The 19,989-nt window shown below is 40.0% G+C and overlaps 1 protein-coding gene across 1 annotated transcript in view; it reads left to right on the plus strand.

Annotated features, from left to right (window-relative positions):
- Positions 1–19,989, plus strand: part of LOC307018049 (dynein axonemal heavy chain 8-like) — a 40,736-nt gene that overhangs the window by 13,829 nt on the left and 6,918 nt on the right. Inside the window, exons 35-81 of the mRNA XM_079648106.1 lie at positions 278–518; positions 626–825; positions 922–1,075; positions 1,549–1,712; positions 1,886–2,093; positions 2,741–2,902; positions 3,127–3,351; positions 3,442–3,610; positions 3,697–3,879; positions 3,956–4,143; positions 4,224–4,310; positions 4,402–4,509; positions 4,592–4,726; positions 4,835–4,996; positions 5,085–5,331; positions 5,446–5,687; positions 5,788–5,928; positions 6,032–6,263; positions 6,359–6,501; positions 6,599–6,733; positions 6,978–7,100; positions 7,188–7,401; positions 7,485–7,594; positions 7,700–7,863; positions 7,946–8,138; positions 8,231–8,353; positions 8,441–8,571; positions 8,692–8,845; positions 9,901–10,065; positions 10,268–10,494; positions 10,614–10,732; positions 10,818–10,921; positions 11,567–11,743; positions 12,040–12,207; positions 12,472–12,687; positions 13,455–13,592; positions 13,687–13,814; positions 13,921–14,092; positions 14,193–14,348; positions 15,240–15,395; positions 15,472–15,654; positions 16,572–16,677; positions 16,753–17,005; positions 17,130–17,320; positions 18,128–18,249; positions 18,324–18,439; positions 19,309–19,511. Coding sequence (XP_079504232.1) covers positions 278–518; positions 626–825; positions 922–1,075; positions 1,549–1,712; positions 1,886–2,093; positions 2,741–2,902; positions 3,127–3,351; positions 3,442–3,610; positions 3,697–3,879; positions 3,956–4,143; positions 4,224–4,310; positions 4,402–4,509; positions 4,592–4,726; positions 4,835–4,996; positions 5,085–5,331; positions 5,446–5,687; positions 5,788–5,928; positions 6,032–6,263; positions 6,359–6,501; positions 6,599–6,733; positions 6,978–7,100; positions 7,188–7,401; positions 7,485–7,594; positions 7,700–7,863; positions 7,946–8,138; positions 8,231–8,353; positions 8,441–8,571; positions 8,692–8,845; positions 9,901–10,065; positions 10,268–10,494; positions 10,614–10,732; positions 10,818–10,921; positions 11,567–11,743; positions 12,040–12,207; positions 12,472–12,687; positions 13,455–13,592; positions 13,687–13,814; positions 13,921–14,092; positions 14,193–14,348; positions 15,240–15,395; positions 15,472–15,654; positions 16,572–16,677; positions 16,753–17,005; positions 17,130–17,320; positions 18,128–18,249; positions 18,324–18,439; positions 19,309–19,511 — 7,838 coding nt within the window. The remainder of the gene's footprint in view (positions 1–277; positions 519–625; positions 826–921; positions 1,076–1,548; positions 1,713–1,885; positions 2,094–2,740; positions 2,903–3,126; positions 3,352–3,441; positions 3,611–3,696; positions 3,880–3,955; positions 4,144–4,223; positions 4,311–4,401; positions 4,510–4,591; positions 4,727–4,834; positions 4,997–5,084; positions 5,332–5,445; positions 5,688–5,787; positions 5,929–6,031; positions 6,264–6,358; positions 6,502–6,598; positions 6,734–6,977; positions 7,101–7,187; positions 7,402–7,484; positions 7,595–7,699; positions 7,864–7,945; positions 8,139–8,230; positions 8,354–8,440; positions 8,572–8,691; positions 8,846–9,900; positions 10,066–10,267; positions 10,495–10,613; positions 10,733–10,817; positions 10,922–11,566; positions 11,744–12,039; positions 12,208–12,471; positions 12,688–13,454; positions 13,593–13,686; positions 13,815–13,920; positions 14,093–14,192; positions 14,349–15,239; positions 15,396–15,471; positions 15,655–16,571; positions 16,678–16,752; positions 17,006–17,129; positions 17,321–18,127; positions 18,250–18,323; positions 18,440–19,308; positions 19,512–19,989) is intronic.

The raw sequence follows: 19,989 nt of genomic DNA on the forward strand, positions 1-19,989 counted from the left end.
TACTGTTGGAGTGGTAAGCAGGCCTATTGTATTTGGGGAGTTAGGTGGTCTGCGAGTGTTTTTTTTATTGGTTAAGTGGTCCTTGGTATGAAAAAGTTTGAGAAACACTGGCTTATAGGTAAGTATGTGCCAATATAAAAACATTATTGTACTTAATACAGTATCATCGCTATAACTTCTGTAGAAAGTTACAATTATTGAAGTATATGTAGATACAACTTAAACTGTTTGTCTATTTCTTTCAAACCTTTATATCAATGGTGTTCCCTATGTCTAGGTGCCGAAAGCTACCCAAAGCACTGAAGGACTGGCCAGCTTTCATGGACCTGAAAAAGACAATTGATGATTTCAGTGAGTCATGTCCTCTGCTTGAGATGATGGCAAGCAAGTCTATGATGAGGAGACACTGGGACCGGATCACAGGCCTGACTGGGCACCATTTTGAGGTGGAGTCCGTGACCTTTACGCTGCGCAACATCATGGAAGCGCCTCTTCTGAAGTACAAGGACGATATTGAGGTTTGCTGGCTTCTTGGATACGTGGGTTGCAACCTGCCCTAATTTCTAGTTACAGTATTTGATCTAATGTTGTTCTCCTAAGCTTGATTCTTTCTTTGCATCTGTAGGACATCTGTATATCGTCTATAAAGGAGAAGGATATTGACGCCAAGTTGATACAGGTGAAAGAAGTGTGGTCCGTCCAGCTCCTGAGCCTGATCAACTTTAAGGATAGAGGTGAACTGATGCTGAAAGCGGCGGACACAACAGAGATCCTTACCTTCCTGGAGGACAGTCTAATGGTGCTGGGGTCACTGCTGAGCAACAGGTACAGCTGAGCAACAGGTACTGCAGAGCAACGATTGAAGCCACACAGTGCATCGTGCGGTCTTAAGTAACTAGTGTCCTTGTCTTCCTTTTATAGGTACAGTGCCTTCTATAAAGCAGAGATCCAGGAATGGGTGTCAAACCTTTCAACATCATCCGATGTTATTGAGCAGTGGGTAATTGTGCAAAATCTGTGGATCTATCTGGAAGCTGTGTTTGTTGGGGGTGACATTGCCAAAGACCTGCCACAGGTAATACGAATTGACTTTATCTTAAAGGTGGGGTAGGTAATTCACTTCTTTTGTTATATTCCATGGAATACTTTTAACATCCCGATAGCAATGAATATATTAAATGCTTTGTCAATAAATACATAAAAAAATTTCATCTGTGGAAGCCGTAGCGCTGTAAAAAGCACGACCAATCATCTGAGCCGGCCCGGCTAAAAATAACTGGATGGCCTACCTGCCTGTCAGCCTTCCATCTGTGCACAAACTTATCTCGTGCCCTCATTGTTCATGTGCACGTTCGTGTGAGTTGGAGGAGGGGCTCTGTAAGGAAGTCTGAAGGAAGGGGCAGATTTTTTCCGGTTGTGTATTTTCAAATTCTAGCGCACTCGAGCTGGTTTCTCCATTCTTACCTACCCTACCTTTTAATGTTTGCAAATAATAATTATCAGCTTTTAAATAAACCAAATGATATATATATATTTTTTCCAATGTAGGAAGCAAAGCGTTTTCAGAACATTGACAAGTCCTGGGTTACAGTAATGCAGCGAGCCCACAAAGTCCCAAATGTGGTGGAGTGCTGCGTGGGTGATCCAATTCTGGCACAGCTCCTCCCAGATCTGCAGAAACAGCTGGAGTTCTGTCAAAAATCTCTGGCAGGGTAAAGCTTTACATATTTGCTTTTATACAAACATAGTGTTTTCCATTCCAACACTGTCATCAGGCTCGTTCTTTTTCCTTCTTTTCATTGGTTAATACTCACATATGCAAACCCTTTGCTGCAGTTGGTGGTGGTGACGTGTTCACTGGAGATCATGTGATCTGACTCAACAGGTACCTTGAGAAAAAGAGGCTCCTCTTCCCACGGTTCTTCTTCGTGTCTGATCCATCCCTTTTGGAAATCCTCGGACAAGCCAGTGACTCCCACACAATTCAGCCACATCTTCTCGGAGTGTTTGACAATGTTAACGAAGCGGAGTTTCATGCAACTGAGTATGACAAGATTATGGGTGTTATCTCACAAGAGGGAGAGAAGCTTCCGGTACGTAACGCTGATTGCAGACTCATGTACTAACATGTGGAGCTTCATTTGTTACTCCTAATGTTAAGCACTTCTTTGCAGTTGGTGTGAATCAATTGGTTTTAATTACTTTATAAATTGTTTGGAATCTTTAAAACTGTATGATTAGTGTAGTGTGTATTAGGGTTGCTCAATGAATCGTATTTTAATCGCAATTACGATTTTGGCTTGCAACGATTATGAAAACAACAATCTAAATAAAACGATTATTATTATTTATTTTTTTATTGGTTTTTCAGTTGAATTATACTTAAAGTTCAGGGTAATCAGCTGTTCAAAACATACTGTTCACATTTTGTTTTTCAATAAATTTATGTTTTCAAGGTAATTGGATAATTGTTTTTAATAATTGTGATATCAATTATTGACCCAAATAATCGAGATTAAGATTTTTGCCATAATCGAGCAGCCCTAGTGTGTATGTGTTTTGTATGTAAAATGTATTAATTGATACATATATTATAATTGATACAATAACTTTAAAGTGCTGTGTAGGAAAGAAAAAGAGGGGAAAACACCTTAAAATTGTACTTGAGTAAATGCACTTTGCTGATTTCCTCTTTTAAGAAGTATAGTATCTTGTAGTAAATGTGTATTTGTGTTTTCAGCTTGACCACCCTGTCATGGGACAGGGACCCGTGGAGCTCTGGCTCGGGCAGCTGTTGTTTCAACAGCAGGCTTCATTGCACTCTGTCATCAAATCTGCAGATCTAGAGGTCAACGATGAAGACTTTGAACTTGTGCCTTTCCTCGACAAGTTCCAATCCCAGGTCTGAGTACAGTAGTGAATATGTGCTCTACATTACCTGTACCTTGTTTACCTTAGGTATCAGCTCAATACTAGATGTGTACAGGGTCTCTTTAGATCGATTTTTCTCTATTGTTTAAGTTGGATACGAGCAACCAATACTTGAAGATGTTTCCACAAAAAGAATGACTAATTAATATCCTGATTGAACTACTACGTGGTGATCTCTTTATATGCTTTTTCTAGGTGGGCTTGCTGGGGATCCAGATGCTATGGACAAGAGATTCAGAAGAGGCACTGCAATCTGCTGAATATGACAGGGAGATCATGCCTTTTACCAAAAAGAAATTTCTAAATCTACTCAGTGCACTAATTAAACAAACAACCTGTGATCTTACCAAATTTGACAGAATCAAATATGAGACGCTCGTCACAATCCATGTGCACCAGAGTGACATCTTTAATGACCTAGTAGGTTTCTACGAATCTTTATATCTTTATCTCGACTGTTTTTTGTAATGTATCCAAGATGTTGATATTGATATCCTGATTTGTCCTCAGGTAAAAAAGCGTATCAAATCTATCAGTGACTTTGAATGGCTGAAGCAGAGCAGATTTTTCTTCAAGGAGGATGTGGATAAGGTCCTTGTGTCCATCACTAATGTGGACTTCATGTATCAGAATGAGTTCCTAGGCTGTACCGACCGCCTGGTCATCACCCCTCTGACTGACAGGAAAGATAATTATATATTGATTATATTGCCTTTTTCTACACTGTTTATTTTCGAAGTTGAATCATGACATTTCTTTTGATCAACAGGTGTTATATCACACTGTCCCAGGCTCTTGGCATGAGCATGGGAGGAGCTCCAGCAGGTCCAGCTGGCACAGGAAAAACTGAAACCACTAAAGACATGGGTCGCTGCCTCGGCAAGTATGTTGTGGTTTTTAACTGCTCGGACCAGATGGACTTTCGAGGACTTGGCAAGATATACAAAGGTATCCCGGGCAATAAAATGATTCATCCAGCAGAGTGTGTAACATTCCAATTGTCTGATCATCTATTCTTTTTCAGGCCTTGCACAGTCAGGGTCCTGGGGCTGCTTTGATGAGTTCAACAGAATCGACCTGCCAGTGCTTTCTGTTGCTGCTCAGCAGATCTACATTGTCCTGATGGCACGCAAGAAAGTCAAAACCTCTTTCATCTTTACTGATGGAGACTTAGTGCATCTGAATCCAGAGTTTGGCCTGTTTATCACAATGGTAAGATACAAAAATGCACAGGAATCTCTGAAAAATACTAAAAATATACTAAATATGTTGTGTCTCCATTCGATATGTAGAACCCAGGGTATGCAGGTCGTCAGGAACTTCCTGAAAACCTAAAAGTGCAATTCAGGACAGTATCAATGATGGTACCAGACCGGCAAGTAAGTCATAGCTACATGTGCTGGAAAACAACTGTTTTTGTAGTGCTCTAATCATTACACGTGGTAAATGTTCTGCTATTGTTTTGGGCAGATCATCATGAGAGTCAAACTAGCCAGTTGCGGATTTAATGACAATGTTATATTGGCCCAGAAGTTCTTTGTGCTTTATAAACTCTGTGAAGAGCAACTTACAAAACAGGTGAGGATGTTGTGGCCAATGCTTGATTCCTATTTTGGTATGAGGCTTGACCTACTGACAAACGTCCTCTGCTATTTGTCAGGTCCACTATGACTTTGGCCTGAGGAACATCCTGTCTGTGTTAAGAACACTTGGAGCCAATAAAAGAGCACGACCTGAAGACACAGAGTCCAGCACTGTCATGAGAGTTCTACGTGACATGAATCTTTCTAAATTGGTATTACACAATCTCGTTTTTTTACCACCTTGGATAAGATACCATACTTAGGAGGTATAGTACTGTGTTAGTGGATACTGTTTAAGACAATCTTTCTGTATATTTCAGGTGGATGAGGATGAGCCTCTCTTCCTCAGTTTGATCAATGATCTATTCCCTGGTATCCAGCTGGATGGGAGCACATATGTTGAACTTCAAGTTGCTGTGGCCCATCAAGTTGAGCTTGCTGGTCTAGTCAACCACCCACCATGGAACCTGAAGCTTGTTCAGGTACCTCAGAAACTCTTTACCTGTATGTCAAGCTCCTGTTGTGTTGTGCTTGGATCAAACATGACTCAAATGTTTCCTTTACTAACAGCTTTATGAGTCTTCTCGAGTGCGTCATGGCCTGATGACTCTGGGTCCAAGTGGAGCTGGAAAGACTGCAGCCATCAACACACTCATGAAAGCTATGTCTGAATGTGGAGCCCCTCACAGAGAGATGCGCATGAATCCCAAAGCAATCTCTGCCCCACAAATGTTTGGTCGTCTTGACGTAGCCACCAATGATTGGACTGATGGAATCTTTTCCACTCTGTGGAGGAGGACGCTTAAAGCCAAGAAAGGTTAATGACTTAATAACTCACAAAACGACAACGAAGATTCAGTTTTTTAATGTGGAAGATATGGTTTGATATTGAACATTACGTTGTTATGGCTTTGAAATGTTCACACTTTAGGGGAGTTCATATGGATTTTGCTGGATGGCCCTGTGGACGCCATATGGATTGAGAACCTCAACTCTGTGCTGGATGATAACAAGACTCTGACCCTGGCTAATGGTGACCGCATTGTCATGTCTCCATGCTGCAAGCTGGTGTTTGAGGTGCACAACATGGATAATGCCTCCCCTGCTACTGTGTCCCGGGTGGGTATGGTCTTCATGAGCTCCTCAGCTCTCAGCTGGCAACCCATACTCCAGGTACAGTTTATTTGTTAAATGATCAAAGAATAGTGTTTGCAAAGAATAATTCTTCTTTTAAAATTGAGTGTTTAGGTTGAGTATGTTCTTTATGTTCTAGGGATGGGCTCACAAGCGCAATGCAAGAGAGGCAGAAAGCATTTTGACTCTGTATGACAAGATATTTGAGGACACTTACTTATTTATGAAACAGAATCTTAAACCGAAAATGGAGCTGTTAGAGTGCAACTACATCGTGCAGGTATGTACACACAAACATGTTGAAGACAAACAGGAATTAGGAAGTATGTTCCTAAACCTGTGTCAAGAAACACTGAATGATGTGAATATGATCTACCCTACAGTCTGTGAATCTGCTGGAGGGCCTTATCCCAACCAAGGAGACAGGGGGCTTGGCCGGTGACTACCACCTTGAACGTCTTTTTGTCTTCTGCCTGATGTGGAGCCTGGGAGCCCTTTTGGAGTTACAGGATAGAGAAAAACTGGAGAACTTCATCCAAGCTCATGACAGTCACATTGATGTGCCTCAAACCCAGCAGGGGGAGACTATGTTTGAGTACATGGTCAACACAAACGGTACAGCATTAAAAACCACCACTTTGCTGCCTTTACCAGTTTTTTAAAAGTGTTTAAAGGACTGTTACTGTATACATCTATGATTTGTGTTTCAGGTGAATGGTGCCATTGGAATAACCTTGTTGGAGAGTATATCTATCCAACAGATTGTGTTCCTGACTACGCTTCCATTCTTGTGCCAAATGTGGATAACACAAGAACCTCCTTCCTCCTGGAGACTATTGCCAAACAACACAAGGTGATCTTGTCACCTATAAAATAATCCGTGTATTTACATAAAAAAAATATAAATACTGTATTTTTTTTTTATTAACATGTACATATTCTTTGCATAGGCTGTACTGCTTATTGGTGAACAAGGGACAGCGAAGACCGTCATGATAAAAAGCTACACTAAAAAATTTGATCCAGAGACAGACCTGTCCAAGTCCGTAAACTTTTCATCTGCAACAGAACCTATTATGTTTCAGGTATGTTATTTATCATGCTCTTTATGCATGGCTTTGTACAGTTAGGAATCAGTTGCAACAGTTAGGAATCAGTTGCAACAGTTTTTAATCAGTTGCAACAGTTTTTAATCAGTTTGCAACAGTTAGGAATCAGTTGCAACAGTTAGGAATCAGTTGCAACAGTTAGGAATCAGATTGCAACAGTTGGGAATCAGATTGCAACAGTTGGGAATCAGATTGTAAAATATTTGTTTTTCTGCTAAAGCGCACAGTGGAAAGCTACATTGAGAAAAGGATCGGCAGCACCTATGGTCCCCCAGGGGGGCGCAGGATGACTGTCTTCGTTGATGACATCAACATGCCTATCGTCAATGAATGGGGAGATCAGGTGTTTATATAGCAAGTTTTTTTAATTTGATTTGTTGACTATTTTATGTTCAGTCTGAGTATCTTCTGTGTCTGACTGCCGTTCCAGATCACAAATGAGATAGTACGCCAGATGATGGAAATGAAGGGCATGTACAACCTAGACAAACCGGGAGACTTCACCACTATTGTGGATGTAATGATTCAGGCTGCCATGATTCATCCTGGTGGTGGGAGAAACGACATCCCACAAAGACTGAAGAGACAGTTTACAGTCTTCAACTGTACTCTGCCATCCAACACCTCCATTGATAAGATCTTTGGTAGCTGTCTCTAACATTATGCATTTTTCTTATTCTTTTTGTGTTTATGATGCGCATGGTTTTTACATACTCTTTCTGTGCAGGTGTAATCGGCAGTGGATATTTCCATGAATGCAGGAATTTCAATCCTGAGATTATAGATATGGTAAAGAGTTTGGTGTCTGCTGGGAGGATTTTATGGCAGTGGACGAAGGTGCTTACTGAAAAGATGATGTGAAGTAGATTATATTGATAGATTGATTAATGGTATACATTTCTTAATGAAGAATGACATGATTTGTTTTTTTTATTATTGAAGACAAAAATGCTTCCTACACCATCCAAGTTCCACTACGTCTTCAATTTGAGAGACTTGTCCAGGATCTGGCAAGGGATGTTAAACATAAAGGCTGAGGATTGCAACGATATCCCCACTCTCTTGGCTCTTTTCAAGTGCGAATGTACGAGGGTGATTGCTGACAGGTACCGTGCTAACAGACAGTAAAGCCCCTTTTGCATACTCCAAAATGGCAGAATGGCAAACTGAGACATTATTTTGTTATAGGTTTATTTGCTCAGAGGACCGACAGTGGTTTGAGAAGGGTGTGTCGCGTGTGATTGAAGAGCATGTTGACCCCAGTCTGCTCCCAGGACTTCACTCTGAGCCATACTTTGTGGATTTCCTGCAAGAGGCTCCTGAGCCCACTGGAGAAGAAGAGGAAGATGCCTGTTTCGATGCCCCCAAAATTTATGAACTGGTAAAATGTATTATTTACAACATTGTATGATATCTGTGCAATCAATGTTGAAGCCTGTCACCAAAATATGTGCAAACAAAAATTCCCCTCAGGTGCCAAGTTTTGAGTTTTTATCAGAAAAGCTGATGCTGTACCAGACCCTGCACAACGAGTTCGTCAGGGGCTCCAGCCTGGATTTGGTTTTCTTCACAGATGCCATGACTCACCTTGTCAAGGTCAGGGTACAAGCCAATCAAACCATTACTTATCCTGTACAACGGGTGAGAGAATCATTCTAACTATTTTGAGATTCCTTCCTATAGATCTCACGAATCATTCGAACTGACAATGGTAATGCCTTGCTTGTGGGAGTGGGAGGATCAGGGAAACAGAGCCTGACTCGCCTGGCCTCATACATAGCAGGATACAGCATCTTCCAGATCACATTGACTAAGTAAAATCATATATCCAATATAAATCCTTATGATAGTTCATTCACGTCGGCCTGTTTAATTCTACTTGGGATCAATGATAGTTTGTTTGTTAGACACTGCTTACTTTGTTTCTTCATCAGAACATACAACATGAGTAATTTCATGGATGACCTCAAACTGTTATATAAAACCGCTGGGGCTGATGGAAAAGGCATCACCTTCATCTTCACGGACAATGAGATAAAAGATGAAGCCTTCCTTGAGTACCTCAACAATGTCCTTTCTTCTGGAGAGGTGAGTACTTCAATGTGTTTAAAGCCCCAAACAAGCTGAATTTGAATTTGGACATTTAAGAACTCTATTTATTATTATTAAAACTTGTAATCATAACTGTCAGGGAATAATTTCCATAGATGTTTACCTTTTGTCCTCTGACGCAGATGCCCCAGCCTTGGGCAGCATGCTATCTCCCTTAAGGAGGGGCTGCCCTAGCATTTTGTTTTTGTTACCAGTTTGTGACCGGGCAACTCTCGGTCAGAGATATTTCAATCAGGAGAGGCGGTTTTGATGTAAGAATACATATATATTGCCAGGAATACACAAATGAATGTAATTAAGTTTTGGCGATTTGGCCCCGTTGTGCAGGAGTATCATTCGGGAGGGGAGAACCGATCCGATGAAACCCCCCGGGGTCTAGAGACAGGTGGTGGTGAATGGATAGTTGGGGTCGGTCTGAAGAGCTTAGCTTGACCCTGGATTCAGATGAGGTGAAAAAGGGGTTGGAGGAGGGTTGCGTTGAGTCACCTGAAATGACTGCTGTCGGAGGAAAGAGAGCAGATTTAAAAGGGTTAGCGAAGCGCTATGATAAGCTTGTGAGAATAGAGCGAAGTGATTGGTTAAGCTGGGGAGTGACGCCCCCGATCACTTATTGAGAGGAGAGAGAGTAGTAACATAGAAATAGTAAATTAATCAGTAAAGACTGTCTTCCTGGTTGAACTTGCGCTGGAACACATCCTTCTCGGTGTGTAGATGACCCCGAGCCATAAGCGACAACACATGTGATTCAGTGTCCTCAGCTGTTTAGCCTATCTATTGAATAATGTTGATTATTACACTCTGAACTAGTTAAAACCTGGAACTACAGGAGGGTTCTTCAGAATTGATTGTGGCATCTCAACCGTGTGGTCAAACCGTGGCCCTGTGACATGTCTTGTGAATTCTCCGACCGAAGCTCCGAATAAACCATCAGTGTTTGCCATCAAAGCTCCAGCTCTCCATCGTGTCTCTCTCTCTGAGTCCTGACTCCAATTTCACAGGTCCTGATATCAATGTGAACTATCTGTGTGCAGGTCTCCAACCTGTTTGCTAAAGATGAGATAACGGAGATCACCCAGAACCTGATTCCTGTCATGAAAAGGGAGTTGCCTCGTATTCCACCAACTTTTGACAATCTGTATGACTACTTCATATCCCGATCCAAGAAGAATCTGCATGTCGTGCTTTGCTTCTCTCCGGTATGTGAAGCATTTTATATTACCAAATATAATGTTCTTATGATTTTATGTTTGCTCATATTCTTTATTTCCTTTATATTTCTCTATCACTTTTGTTCTTTGCATTTCGATTGTAAACTTTAGCATTTAACTGGCAGCAAGCTAGACATACATAGGTCAATGTTTTCATTTAAATTATATATATAATCTACTCTCTTGACAGGTGGGGCAGAAGTTTCGCAACAGATCCCTCAAGTTTCCAGGGTTAATTTCTGGCTGTACCATGGACTGGTTCACTCCTTGGCCCAACGAGGCTCTGGTGGCTGTATCCAACTACTTCTTGTCTGAGTTTCCAATGGTTTGCTCTCCTGAAGTGAAGAGTTCTGTCGTGACCACCATGGGTACATATCATGACAAAGTGTCTGAAACCTGTGAAAGCTACTTCGAAAGGTATAACACGCAAATCTAGGTTCAGTTTGTTACATTTTAGTTATTCATATAAACATCAATCTTTTTAATCTAAAGACATATTTTACATGACGTTTTTTGGGGTTCATTTTATCTTTCAGGTTTCGGAGAAGAACTCATGTCACTCCTAAATCCTACCTCTCTTTTGTAAATGGTTATAAAACACTGTACACTGAAAAGCACAGCTACATCAACACGCTTGCAGAGCGCATGTCTGTTGGTAAGAATGTTTTGGGAACAGGGTTATGACATGTGTATAGACAATGAAATGAGCATGGCGTATTAAAAGATGTTCCTTATTCCAGGGTTGGATAAACTGATGGAAGCGAGTAAGTCTGTGGCTCAACTCTCCAAAGTTCTTGTAGTCAAGGAAAAGGAGCTGGCTATTGCATCTGTCAAAGCGGACAAGGTAAGTTATTAAATCACCTTCAGCAGCCACCCGCGATCCGGCACTTAATTTATTATAATTCATACAGTACACACAAAGATAAACAAAATTAGTAGAAGCGGGAGGGCTGAAGCATAGCTTATGGGAAGTAGCCCTCCCATGAATCATCGTAATATAATATTGGCATTATTGCGTCAAAAACGTATAGAAATTAAGGAGTACAAAGAAATAAAGAAAACTGGGGGGGGGAAAATGCATATATATATGAAAACTAGATATAGGGTCATTTTCGGCACATGTCAATAGCAGTTGACTATCTTTTTTGAAAAGGAAAATACTATATATAAAAATATATATATGTACACATGTACTTGGCAAATAATAATGAAACTGAGAAGTTATTATTTAAAAAAAAAAAAAAAAAACATCTGGGAATAACCAATGGTTAGCTGGAGTAATCTGCAAATATACTTTTTGGGAATTTAGCTTTGAATTGTTGATGATATGTGATATGTGAAAGGTCTGGGTGAAGTCAGCATGGATGGATTGATGGTTTTATGTATCTTCTCTAGAAACACCATATTCTTCTTGTGTGCATTCAGTAGCTTTCTGGTATTCATTTGATATACTTTATTTATTTATACATGTCTTGTTGCCTATACATAGGTTGTGGCAGAGGTAACTGTCATTGCTGAAGCTGCTACTATTGTCAAGAATGAAGTCCAGATTGTGAAGGACAGAGCCCAGAAGATTGTGGACGGGATCGAGAAAGAGAAAGCTTATGCAGAGGGAAAGCTAGCGGCTGCCAAGCCAGCTTTAGAGGAGGCTGAAGCTGCACTAAATGTGAGTTTTTTTCGTGAGTTTTTTAAAAACTATTTAAAGTATTTAGGAGGCTGTGGCTCAGTGGATAGTGTGTGCTGGACTTCAAATCAGAGGATAGCAAGTTCGAGTCCCACTGCAGTCAGCATGTCGTTGTGTCCCTGGGCAAGACACTTCACCCCAAATTGCTTCTGTGGGGATTGTCCACAGTACTGAATGTTTGTAAGTCACTTTGGATAAAAGCGTCTAACAAATGACATGTAATGTAATGTATTTATTCCATACATAGTGCTCTTCATGATATCATTAAAATATTACAGACCATCAAGCCTGCTGACATTGCCACCGTGAGAAAACTAGCCAAGCCTCCGCATCTGATCATGAGGATTATGGACTGCTGCCTGCTGCTATTCCAAAGGAAGTTGGAAACTGTCTCTATCGACCCAGAAAAAAATTGTATCAAGCCATCATGGTCAGATGCATTGAAGGTAAAACATATTTTATTTGATGTTACATTTTTATTTTGCGGGGATTCTCATGACTTGTAACCTTCACAAGGTAAGCAGTTTCTTTAATTCCGACATTCCGGCAGTTTCTGTAATTCCGATATTACTAGAAATGTTGTCTCCATGTACATCCCAGCATGTGTTTCCTGTAATGGTAACAATAATAATATTGCAAAAAATAATCCATATTATCAAGTTTCTTATTGCTACCTTTTGTCCAACGTTCCTTCCTTGTCTTGTCTTTAGCTCATTAGTGCCACTGGTTTTATGACCTCACTCCAGCAGTTCAAGAAAGATTCAATTAATGAGGAAATGGTAGAACTGTTGCAGACGTACTTTGACATGGATGATTACACAATGGAGAACGCCAAGAAAGTGTGTGGTTGTGTCGCTGGTCTGCTAGCATGGACGCGGGCTATGTCAACATTCTTCGGCATAAACAAAGAAGTGCTGCCACTCAAGGTAACGTTTATCTTCATGGCATCCAACCATTTTCTGCAACGTAGATCTGGCTAAGTTGACTCATGTTCTTTAACATTGGGTTCTAAATGTTCTACTTTGAGCCATTTTTTAGATATACATACAAAATAAAAGGGACTGCATTGTAGACATTAATCAGAATCTCTTCATTAGTGCCACGGAGGGGACATTTGCATAGTTACAGCAGGAAAAAGAGCCACAGGTAGCTTAATGTTACATATGTTAAATATGTGACATGCATTTAAAAAAAGTACAAAGTTATGATGATGTATATATAATACAAAATAAAAAGTCACATAATTAAAAAAAAATAAACATCCTGTAACAGTTCTTAGGATTTAGCAGCCAGGTATATATTACACAGTTATTAACGGCATCTATATATATTAGACATATTGCACATAGGTGGTTGGTATTTAACAGCAGCAAGTTACACAATTTACAAAATACACACCTTGTAACAGCTCTAAGGATTTAGCAGCCAGGTATATATTACACAGTTATTAACGGCATAAATATATTGCACATAGTTTGTTGGTATTTAGCAGCAAGGGGTGATATAGTTTGTTTTGTGTTGTGTGTGTGGCGGGGGGGGGGGGGTCAACTAGGGGCTGTGCTGGTTGTATAGTCTGACCGCTGCAGGAAGGAAAGACCTGCGGTACCGTACCTCTCTACTAATGTTATTTTAATGATGAAATACTGCTTTTATTTTGGCTTCATGAACTGTGATGTCGTTTGTCTGTGTGTAGGCTAACCTGGCTGTGCAGGAAATCAGGCTAACAAAGGCTAATAATGAGCTGGGTGCGGCTGAGGCTCTGCTGGCTGCGAAACAAGCAGAGTTTGACATAGTCAATGCCAAATGCGATGCTGCTTTGAAAGAGAAACAGGTGTGCTTATTACTTTATGAAACCTGTATAATATCTATTTTACTTTAAGATATAAATACAAATTGTTTATCACATGACACCTTGTTTTTTTCAGGATTTATTGGATGATGCTGAAATGTGCAAGAATAAGATGCAGGCTGCATCTACACTTATTGATGGACTTAGTGGAGAAAAGATTCGCTGGATAGAGCAAAGCAAAGAATTTAAATCACAGATTAACAGGTAGGGTTCAATTAGAGGATTGTCAATTGAAAAAAGTAATAGCCTTTTTTAATGTGATATGTATCATTACCCATCATAAAGCATTTGATTCTGTTATTCCTGGCAGACTTGTAGGGGATGTGCTTCAGCTTACTGGCTTCTTGTCTTACTGCGGGCCATTCAACCAGAGCTTCCGGGACATGTTGTTGAAGCATACCTGGGAGAGGGAGCTCAGGAAGCATAACATCCCTTTTACAGAAAACCTCAACATTATTTCTGCCCTAGCCGATCCTCCCACTGTAAGAAACACCTTCATTTAATTTAAAACATGATTAACTTGTTGTGCAGCTAGATCGAATTCAGGTGGTGACAAAACACACACTTTTGTTTTCATTTAAGATAAGCGAGTGGAACCTTCAAGGACTCCCTGGAGATGATTTGTCTGTGCAGAATGGCATCATCGTCACAAAAGCCACAAGATACCCCCTCCTCATTGACCCCCAGACTCAGGGAAAGGCTTGGATTAAGGAAAAAGAAAAGGCTACTATGCTCCAAGTACATAGTACAAATACAGTATATCATAAAATTGTTGTTTTAACCCTTAGATGCATAAGTGGGTCTTTTTTTACCTGGTGAGGTGGTTTTCTTGAAGTATCTTTGTAATTGCATTTTTTTATCATCTCATATTCCAGCTATTCCTCAAAAAAAATGTTTTGGATATCATGCCATTCAAATGTTTAATTTAAATTGTATACATTTTAAGAAATGTTAGTTTTTGTATTACTACCCCAAGCTTCCATAAGTGGGTCAAAAATGACCCGCATGCCTTTCCTATGGCATCCTATGGGAACCTTTGATTCTTATCACCTGTGGCTGTCAGGAATACATTCACTGTCGACCACACAGACTACATCACAAGTGACACCTCTCAGGTATCAGATCTGGCTGTGTACAATAATCTTCCTGTCAGTATAATAATAATAATAATACATTATATTTGTATAGGGCTTTTCAAGGACTCAAAATCGCTTTACAATATAAGGGAAGGTTAGGGTGGGGGGGTATAGGACTATCAAACTTGATCAACCGGCATGGATTGATGGGGGGTGGGCTATGATGAGTAGACAAGAGAAGAGATGAGTTTTGAAAAAGGGACTGGAATACTGTGAGGGTCTCAGAATAGCAGAGATCTTTGCATCAATATGTTCAAAACGTTTTTTTTCTTCATGTAAAATAAATGTCTAAAATTATAAATAGTGAAAAATTAAATATAAAATATTTCTAGTGTGAACCAAAATATAATAAATAAGTGATTTTTCTTAACCAAAATGGCATAAAAACACATATTATTCTAATACGGGTCCTTTTTGACCCACTTATGGTCCAGTCACTCGTGCATCTGAGGGTTAATGATACATCGTGTGAAACTAATCATCTGTTTTTCAGGTGACGTCACTCAACCACAAATTCTTTCGCTCCCATTTGGAAGACTGCCTCTCTATGGGACGCCCACTTCTTATCGAAGATGTAGCTGAGGAGCTAGACCCTGCACTTGACAACGTCCTTGAGAAAAACTTTATTAAATCTGGTACCAGTTTCAAGGTAATGTTGCTGCCACTTGAAATCACCAATACTACTAAAATGTGTCCTCTTAAATGTTTGAATTTGTCTCGTGTAGGTTAAAGTGGGAGACAAAGAGGTAAATGTGATGGATGGCTTCCAGCTCTATATAACCACCAAACTGCCCAATCCATCATACAGCCCAGAAGTCAGCGCCAAGACATCCATCATTGATTTCACTGTGAACATGAAGGGCCTGGAGAACCAGCTACTGGGCCGCGTCATCCTCAGAGAGAAATACGTTAGTGTCTTCCTCTCTATGTTGAACAAAGCAGATTTTTCTAACATTGATCAATTATATTAGCGATTGTTACAGTATTGAGCATATCATATTATGTGTGTCTCGGACTACTCTAGAATTTGAGTTGCCCTACTAAGATATTTGTAGCACTTTACAATAAGACTACCCATATAAAGGGTTTATGAATAGTTTGTAATTCATTTATTAATTAGGTTGTGAACACTTATTACTACACTTAATTAACACTTAATTAATAAGCTTTTATAAGACATGAGAGAAACAGGGCAACTGTGACCGGTAGCTTGTCAAATAGTGAGCCCACATTTATCTGTACTGCTAAGTAGGGCTGCTCAATTAATCATATTTCAATCGCAATTAAGATTTTGGCTTGCAATGATTATGAAAACAACATAATCTAAATAAAATGATTATTTTATTTATTTTAGTACTGGTTTTTCAGTTTAATTATACTTAAAGTTCAGGGTAATCAACTGTTATAATTTTTTCAATAAATTGATGTTTTCAAATTAAATGGATAATCGTTTTTAATAATCGTGATATCAATTATTGACCCAAATAATCGAGATTATGATTTTTGCCATAATAGAGCAGCCCTACTGCTAAGCTTTATATCGGCTACTTAGCTTACTTCGTCTTCTTCATCAGCCAGCATCCTTGGTATCTGTTGCTCACTGAGTTGATTCTCGCTAAGTAGCCAATATAAGGCTTAGTCATCTTGCCAAATAGTGAGTCTGTGTTGCTGATGCAAACTGTTAGAACTGGTTTATAAATGGTTCTTAATGATTAATAAAATGTTTACAACCTAATTAATAACCTAATTATAAACCCTTTATGAATCCTTTATAAGGGTAGTCTTATTGTGAAGTGGTACCAAGATATCATATTTCTTTTGACAGGAGCTAGAGGCGGAAAGATTGAAGCTGATTGAGGATGTTACTGCCAATAAGAGAAAGATGCAGGAATTGGAAGACAACTTGCTGTACAAACTCAGCAGCACCAAAGGTAAAACAGTTACTGGTGTACATTTCCTTTTAAGGCAATACCCTTTTTAATACAAATGTGTTTGTGTAATCAAAGGTTCCTTGGTTGATGATGACTCTATGATCGGCATCTTGAGTACAACTAAGCGAACTGCAGCTGAAGTCAGTGCAAAGCTCAGTGTCGCAGCAGATGCAGAGGTCAAGATCAATATAGCTCAAGCAGAATATCGTCCTGTCGCCTCCCGAGGCAGCACCGTGTACTTCCTCATCACAGAGATGAGCATGGTCAATGTCATGTACCAGACCTCTCTGGGGCAGTTCCTCAAAGTCTTTGACCTGTCACTAGAAAGGTTTGTTTGGATCAAAGATGCATTAAGAACAATCTTGGTGCTTACTGTATTATTATTTTACATCTTTTATGCACCTTTTTATATTTAACGTTTACTTTTATCCCTATCATTCATGCTTTTCCAGGTCTGAGAAGTCCGCTAAAACTCAGAAGCGAATTGCAAACATTATTGAGTCTCTGACCTACGAGGTGTTCAGATACACAGTGAGAGGCCTATATGAAAACCACAAGTTCATCTTCACACTCCTGCTGGCTCTCAAGATTGACCTGCAGAAGAATAAAATAGAGCATGACAAGTTTCAGATACTTATTAAAGGTAAGGTAACCATTACTGAAGAGATAATCCTATGCACCTGTTGGTTATGTAAGGGATAATGTGCAGCGAGGCAGTCATTATGGGGAAAAGAACACCCGACAAGCAGATCAGGAGCCCGACGTGTAGCGGAGGGATCTTGATCTGCATGATGGGTGTTCCTTTCCCCATAATGACCAAGTCGCTGCACATTATCCCGCTTATTACATGGCCACATTCTCAACAAAGTAACGACATGACTCCCAATATTAATTGAAATGCTTTTATGGATTTAGAAAATGTTGTATTGATTTAAATGTACATGCATCCGCTAAGAAAAATAGTCCGTTGTTACCGTTTGAAATACTTAGCAACAGCAAGAAGGCGGAGCTTTTTGATTACAGATTTGAAAACATTGTTGCTTGCTTTAAAAGTAGCACAAGTCATTATGTCAAACCTTTGAAAGTATCTAGATATCCCTGCCCTAATGCCAAAGTAAATGGCAACTGAATATGTTTTGCCGTTTGATGTCTATGTCTGGACCGTTGCGTAAAAAGGAGGGTTTCTGCCCGGTTACCTCTCCGCTGTTTTCTTGTCGCTCTTGTCTTGTCAGTTCGAAAAGCAAACTGTATATAGTTAAATCGACCAAATTTCTTTGTGCAGATGTGAGCGTCCTTAACAACGGTCAATAAGTGCTTGACAGCGGTCTGTCTGTACTGGATTAACAACGTGTCATGTGTTCTGAATTGACCAATCAGAATCGAGTATTCAACTAAGCCATGTAATAAATCACCTTTAAACAAGTTAACACCTTTTTAAATATACCAAAAGGTGGTGCTGCTCTTGACCTGAAGACCTGCCCCACAAAGCCGTTCAGTTGGATCCTGGATATGGTATGGCTAAATATGGTTGAACTCGGCAAACTGCCACAGTTTGCCAACATCATAACCCAGGTGAGCTTAAGTTCCATTGATCATACATCTGAATCTTCAATAAGATTGTCCTCACAAGTTGACATATTTTGCAGGTGTCTCAAAATGGGAAACTCTGGAAAGCATGGCTCAATCTAGACGCCCCAGAGGAAGGTGTCATCCCAGATGGATACAATTCTCTCGATGTCTTCATTAAACTTCTGCTAATAAGGTTGGATCCTCATGCCATGCATTTAGCTTATACGTTACATTTCAGAATATGATGTTTAAAATACTAATGTCACAAGCTATTCCCGTTACAATCCTTTTAAAACAATGGTTCCCAACCGGGGGTACGGGGACCCCTAGGGGAACTTGAGGGGATCGCAGGGGGTATGCATGTGCCTGGTCGCCCGCAGGGTGCGTTCTAAAAATAGCGCAAGTCTTCGCCAAATAAATGAATAACTTTTGTCTTACATGAATACAAAAAATAAGAATGTTTCTTTTCAAATATGACGGATAAAAGTGATTGTTCAGAGGGGAGGGGTGTTCTCCTAAAAATAATAATTATAGGGTGCCACAGTGACGCGTCCTAAGACCCGGAAGTAAGCTGCGCATGGGTTCCCTCAAGCCCCCAGGAAGTGTGCCGGACTCTGAGGAAAATATTCGTTGTGGCCAAACGGCAGTACTACACCTCCGTTGGGTTTTAGGACCCGTCACTGTGGCACTCTATTGGCTTCCTAAATATGTAGTGAGTCTTAACATAATGTTTTTACCCGACAGCAAGTGTACATTTCGAGTTTAAATGCATTTATATTGAATGTGAGTTATACTAGTGATTTTCATTCAGGAGCAGTTGGGTTGAACACGATAACAAAGGGTTTAATACACAAACAAATGTAGGAGAATTATCACAGATGATCGGGGGGGGGTACTTATAGAATGGCGACCAGCTCAAGAGTTACACGAGACAAAAAAGGTTGGGAACCACTGCTTTAAAGGACTGCAGATGGAAATTCGCAAAATCTGGCATAAATCTCTTCTCTGAGATTAATGTATTTGTATGCATAGTCCTTGTTTAAATAAATACATACATTACAGGTCTTGCTGCCCTGACCGCACCCTGTCTCAGGCCAGAAAGTATGTCGGAGATTCCTTGGGCATGAGGTTTGCTGAGCCGGTCATCTTGAACCTTCACAACACTTGGGAGGAGAGTGACCCTCGCACCCCTCTGATTTGCTTCCTTTCTATGGGTTCAGATCCAACTGAACAAATTGAAGCACTTGCTAAGAAACTTCTACTTGGTAAACATTTCTGCCATATTAACACTAGAACCGCCAGAGGTCGCTGTATACTTTAAACCGCGAACGGGTCACATTTACCCGCTATTGATTTTCAAGGTACAATGTTCTTTTATTTATCATACAGAACGGTGAGTTTTGATCGCACAGGGATGAAACTTATACCAATATAATCTGTGGACTCTCAGCTTTTATATGATATAGTTTGTGCAGATAGCATGAAGTATAAAATATCGCTACCAGTGCTGATTTAAACGCTTGGTGTTAGACTCGTGTTTTGTTTAGGTACATATCTATCTATCTAACTATCTATCCATCTATCTTTCTCTATATACCTCTCTCTCTATCTCTCTATCTATCTATCTATCTATAAATGGCATTTTGTTTTGGTGATTTTTTCAATCTGACTTCATATTGACCATTTTTAACAACAGAGGGTGCTACATAACACACTTTCAGGAAAAGTTACGGATTGGGAGAC

Source organism: Notothenia rossii, assembly GCF_949606895.1.
Source record: "Notothenia rossii genome assembly, chromosome: 9".
Taxonomy (NCBI): domain Eukaryota; kingdom Metazoa; phylum Chordata; class Actinopteri; order Perciformes; family Nototheniidae; genus Notothenia; species Notothenia rossii.